Source organism: Triticum aestivum, chromosome 7B (genome assembly GCF_018294505.1).
Source record: "Triticum aestivum cultivar Chinese Spring chromosome 7B, IWGSC CS RefSeq v2.1, whole genome shotgun sequence".
NCBI lineage: Eukaryota > Viridiplantae > Streptophyta > Magnoliopsida > Poales > Poaceae > Triticum > Triticum aestivum.
Window position 1 is genome coordinate 34,846,581 of NC_057813.1, and position 5,505 is coordinate 34,852,085.

Genomic DNA, 5,505 nt, shown 5'->3' on the forward strand with positions numbered 1-5,505 from the left:
AGGTTTTTGGAATGTTGGAAATATGAGCAATTTACCGAATGATGTTATTAACAGAAGTAGTAGATAAAACATGACTAGTATAGCAGTGATAAAACAAGTCATGCAATTTGAGAAAGTGAAGGTAAATAATATCTGCATATATGAGCTAGAACCGATCATCTCTCGAGCAGACAGTAGATCAAGATGAATATATGAGGTAGATCCTATCATGTGTAGGGCAAATAGTAGAACAAGGAACTGTGGCAGGATCTCTAACAGGAAAAACAAGAACACGTACTGGGCAGAAGCCGGAGCAGAGACACTGGACTTGGGGTCGGTGTCCTCCATGTCGTCGAGGAAGTTGTCAACGTCGGGGAAGTGGTCATCGTCGGGGAAGTAGTCGTCGGAGTCCCGGGCGTCCGTGACGAAGAAGTCAGTAGTCGCGCAGAGCCCTCCCCAAAAACCTTATCACCCTTCTCTCGTACAGGACTCAAAAGGGTGCAGTTTTGGAGGCCTACTGTCCCGACCTGCGGTGCACGCCGCAAGCTGGGATGGGGAAGATCGTAGCAGCAGCGCAGTGCTCAGGAGCCGGTGGCAAGAGGAAGAAGGAGTTCTTGTGTGTCTCTCTGGAGAGGGAGCGACCTCTCTTATATAGGCACAGGAGAAGGACGCGAACAGGCTGCCGCGGGAGGTGAAGCAACGGAGGGAGACGAAACGAACATGCAGCATGTGAAGAGGTGCACCATTCATATTCAAGCTCCACTACAGCAAAACGTTTCAGCTCCCGTGTGACCATTCGTATACCCGTCGTGTGTGGCAAAAATTTAGACATCGACTCATTCCCGCAACCCGCAACCCGTGGCGCGTCGTGACGAGGCGTGGCGTGGCGTGGCGTGGCGAGGCGGGCGACGGAGGAGGAGCGCGCGTGGATGTCCCTCTTGTTCTCATGCTCATACATGTGAGGAAAGAACCTCACTTATAAAGAGGTCCAACTCCGTCCAAACTAGCAATGTGGGACTAAACTTTAGTTCCACCTCTTGCCTTGCACGAATGGGCTGCGTGGGCCTCTAGGATTTATAGGAATTTCTGAAACTGCTATTGGGCTAGGCCCAAAATAGATAAAATTCCAGCACATAGAGGGAATCAGACGCGAACACCTCTGAATCAGGCGCCATCTCAGACATAGGTTGCGAGTCTTCGACAAACGGTGGAGCAAACTGACTGTCGGGCAGGACAAAGGCCTGACTAAGATCTTGCATCTACGTGGTCATGTCCTACAATCGTAGCACGCATTGACAATAAGCATAACACACAACATACCAGACAATTCGTGAAAGCAGGAGCATACATGTACATGGTTCATCACTATCATAGAAAGCACATGCTTCATCGCTATCATACTAAGCACATATGGTTCATCGCCATCATACTAAGCATACCGGACAATCTATGAGAACGAACATACATCTACAACAAACAACATGCTACAAATGGACCACCAGTAGCTACAAATCACAGATCTAAGCACGAATCAACACAAGCACAAGGTTCAACTTCAAACTCTACTACTAATATAGCCTACCACATGCTTGAACATCTAGCCCCTACCACTAATTGTAACCGCGGCATAGCAATCAACCATATCAGCTCACAGATCAGACCACTAATCAACCATGCATCTATATCAAACCCTAGCTGCAGCTCAGATCTAGCTAGAAGGAACAGAGAGAAAGGGGGGTTGAACTCACAGAGACCATGGCTGCAGCTCGAGGACGAGGGGGCGGTCGTGGAAGATCAACGTCGGCCGGTGTAGGAGCGCAGACGCCATGGACCGCCGGCCGATGAAGATGCGCCGCTTACCTGCTCGTCGGTGCCGATGCGCGTCGGCGGGAAAGCTCGAACGGAGGGAGAATGGTGGAGGGAGTTGGGCGGTGAGGGAGGGGGCTAAATAGGGCTGGACTCGGCGGGAGGTGAGCCGAAATCCTCCCGTTGATTTTTCGGCGACGCGGGCGAGCTCGCGCCATCTTCCTGCTCGCATGAGGAGAGAAGCGCGTCGTCCTCCCCTGCCTCGCCCGAGCCAGGCTCGCGAGCTACTGCCCATTTGGGCGTTTCTCCTGGGCCTAATCTGGGCGTGCTTTAAGTTTCGTGCGACGCAGGCCGCACAGTAAACGCAGGCAACAAAACGGGTCAAGTTCTTCCCGCGCGGGCCAGGCTGGGCCATATATATGCAGGCAATCAAACATGTCCTAGACTGATGTGAACTAGACTATGCAGGCTGCAGTTGCATGGGCCTATGCCTAGGGTTGACGCCGATATAAGGCCTTCCACTATGTAGTCGATGCCGAAAAGTCGTATGAATAGAAAAGGCATTGAAAATGAGACGACATGTCTCTAAAATTCTATGAATAGCAATACAAAAGAAGATGCCCTTTGATTCGTGCCATAGAATTTTTTTTCATTAAGAGGCTAATGTTTATTTTTTTTTCAATGAAATATGAAGGATAGGAAGAATTCCTTCATAGGAATAGGATTCTACTCTTATAAACCAAAGGGCTCTAAAAGAATTTTACCTATACAAATCCTATCCTATGGGATTCCTATAAAATTCCTACAAACCAAAAGAGGCCTTCAAGGATAACCGGCTGGGCAACGATGCCGAGATGATTTAATTTGGCACTGGTCTCACAATGTTGTGTTGGTAGCTTGTTAAAAAGTGGGAGCCAGATGCCCTATTCACATGAGTTTCTTCAGCCTGGTTTGCTCCCTGCAGTGGGCCATGAGCTAATTTTTTACTACATTTTGCATTTGGCGCCGGCTGGATATTTTTTATGATGGCACCGACTGTGCAATGGAGGGCATCGATGTCAAATGAACAAAAGGTGCATTTGGCACCGTTTTTGACCTACATGATGGAGGACCTAACTACAGTTGGGCTCTGTTATTGCCTACGTTAATTACATTGACACGATCAACTCCTTTCTTCTTAATGAACCTAGAAATTCTGTCATTTCAAAAAAAATACTAAATAGAAATAGTCCTATATTGACTGAAATAGGATAGAGTCAAAGAAATTACCAACATAAAGAGTGAATTACAGTACATATATATTGTATTATTTATTCTGCAACAAACAATCATCCAATTATTTTTGAACAAGTATCACAGTTCTTTCTTCGGGTGTTAACAACCCAATGGCAGTGACGCTGCTGCGTCACGGGCTTAGCAATCTCCAGCCGCAGCTGCGGCCGCGGCCTCCGCCTGCTTCATGTTGGCGAGCTCGACCAACCTCGTCGGGACATCCCCCATGACAGCCTCGGTCGCGTCCAGCGCGCCGAAGCGCTCCAACCACGCCGCCAGGAGCGGGGGCCTACCGGTATCGAAGAGCCTCGTACTCCGGTGAAGTTGGAGTAGTTTAGGGATGACGATGATGCCATCTAGAAAAGGAGCGATGACGGTGACGTCCGCGTGCTGTTTCGGCAAGGCCATCTTTAAAATGGTGTGCCTGGGCATCCTGCGGTTGCTGCTCAGCTGTTGTGATGTTTTTCACCCGGTTTTTCATAATTAAGCATACACTTTGGTTTTCGCTTGCTTTTTCTTAAGGTCTTAATTAACCGATCAACTCCTTTCTTCTTAATGGATGCAGAAATTCTGTCATTTCAAAAAAATAAACTGATCCCTCATGACTTGTCAGGAGAATATCATGTGATACTTAAGTGCTCCCATGATATTAGTTTTACAAAATTAGTAAACATGGAGGGATTCAAGTTGACACATCGCCCGGGTTACCTCCTCCCCATGTGTCAACTCGAATCCCTCTGCGTTTACTAGTAATTGTGTAAAATAGATTCCATGAGGAGGTAACCCAGGTCACCGGTCCATGCTGTAGGTGTATTAATTACTACTCGCACCATAGTTGATTTTGTTGATTAAATTTATGGTTAAATGTAGGTCTTCAGAAACACATGAGTACTGGTAGCATGCACTATTGTGCTCTTCAACTGGTAGCATGCACTATTGTGCTCTTCACGTGCATAAATACAGACTGATGTTGACTAGACTGCAGGCTGCAGTTGCAGGGTCCTATGCCTACGCTGAACTGTGTGCATACAGGGTTGACGCCGATATAACTACAACCGGCTCTGCTATTGCCTACGCTTAATTACTTTGACACGATCAACTTCTTTCTTTTTAATAAATGCAAAAATTCTGTCATTTCAAAAAAAAAACTAAGTAGAAATAATCCTATATTAACTGAAATTGAATAGAGTCAAGACTGAAGAAATTACCAACATAAAGAGTGAATTACAGTACAAAAATATTGTATTATTTATTCTACAACAAACAATCATCCAATTATTTTTGAACAAGTATCGTAGTTCTTCCTTCAGATGTTAACAACCCAATGGCAGTGACGCTGCTGCGTCATGGGCTTTAGCAATCTCCAGCCGTAGCTGCGGCCGCGGCTTCGGCCTGCTTCTTCTTGGCGAGCTCGACCAGTCTCGTCGGGATGTCTGCCATGACGGCCTTGACTGTGTCCAGCGCGCCGAAGCGCTCCAACCACGCCGCCAGGAGCGGGACCCTACCGGCATCGAAGAGCCTCGTACCGGAGAGCGCCTCCGTCCCGTAGACCCACGGCACGGCCCCGCCCAGCACGACGTCAACGTACCCGACGTTGTCGCCGCCGAAGAAGCTCCCGCCCCTGGAGCATTCCTTGAGGCCCCCCTCCAGGACATCCACCGCCGCCAGCGTCTGCTCCATCCACTCGGCCTTCTCCTCCTCGATCTTAGCCGTGAACACCTTATGCCATGGTGCCACTAGCTGCACGATACGCCGACATAAATATATTAACATCTCCGACATGACTGAATTTCATCATCCATAACGTAATTAGACAACAGTGCATCGTACATCCAGTAAGCACCTTGTCTCCGATGAAAGCTGCCCAGAAGCGGGCGACGGCGCGTTCGTGGGGGTCGGCGGGGAGGAGGGGCGGCCCGTCGAAGGCCTCGTTGACGTACTGCACGATGACCAGCGACTCGCAGACGGGCCTGCCGTTGTGGATGAGCACTGGCACCGCCTTGTGCACGGGGTTGGAGCGCAGGAGGAGGTCGCTCTTGCTGCTGAGGTCCTCGTCGACGTTCTCGAAGCTCACACCCTTGAAGCTGAGCGCGAGCTGCGCTCGCAGGACGAACGGGCTCGCCCATGTTCCCAGCAGCTTCACCTTTTCTTCTCCGCCTCCAGCCATCTTGTAGTACTCTACTACTTGTGTGTGCGTGTGATCTAAGGTCTAAACTCTAGTAATCTAGTTGTGCTATGTGTTCGTGTTGAAGAGGAGCTAGCTAGCTGTGTGTATGTCAGCCTGGACGTAGCGAGCGGGCTTTTGGGCCCGCTCGTGGACCGACCAGGACCGGACCGATCGGTCCCGGCCCGCTAGGAAAACTGGCCGGTCCGAGCTGGCAATTTCGGCCCGAAAATCGACCGGTCCGGTCCGGTCTTAGCTCGGTCCGGCTCGAAGGACCGACGGCC

General features: G+C 49.5%; 1 protein-coding gene across 1 annotated transcript; it reads right to left on the bottom strand.

Moving 5' to 3' along the window:
* Positions 1 to 4,410: 4,410 nt before the first annotated feature.
* LOC123162113 (probable glutathione S-transferase GSTU6) lies at positions 4,411 to 5,253 on the bottom strand. The gene is made up of 2 exons (XM_044579911.1): positions 4,901 to 5,253; positions 4,411 to 4,797 (listed from the first exon to the last, which is right to left on the bottom strand). The coding sequence occupies exons 1-2, from the start codon at positions 5,222 to 5,224 to the stop codon at positions 4,411 to 4,413; spliced, it is 711 nt and encodes a 236-aa protein (XP_044435846.1). The 5' UTR covers positions 5,225 to 5,253.
* Between the last annotated feature and the right edge of the window lie 252 nt (positions 5,254 to 5,505).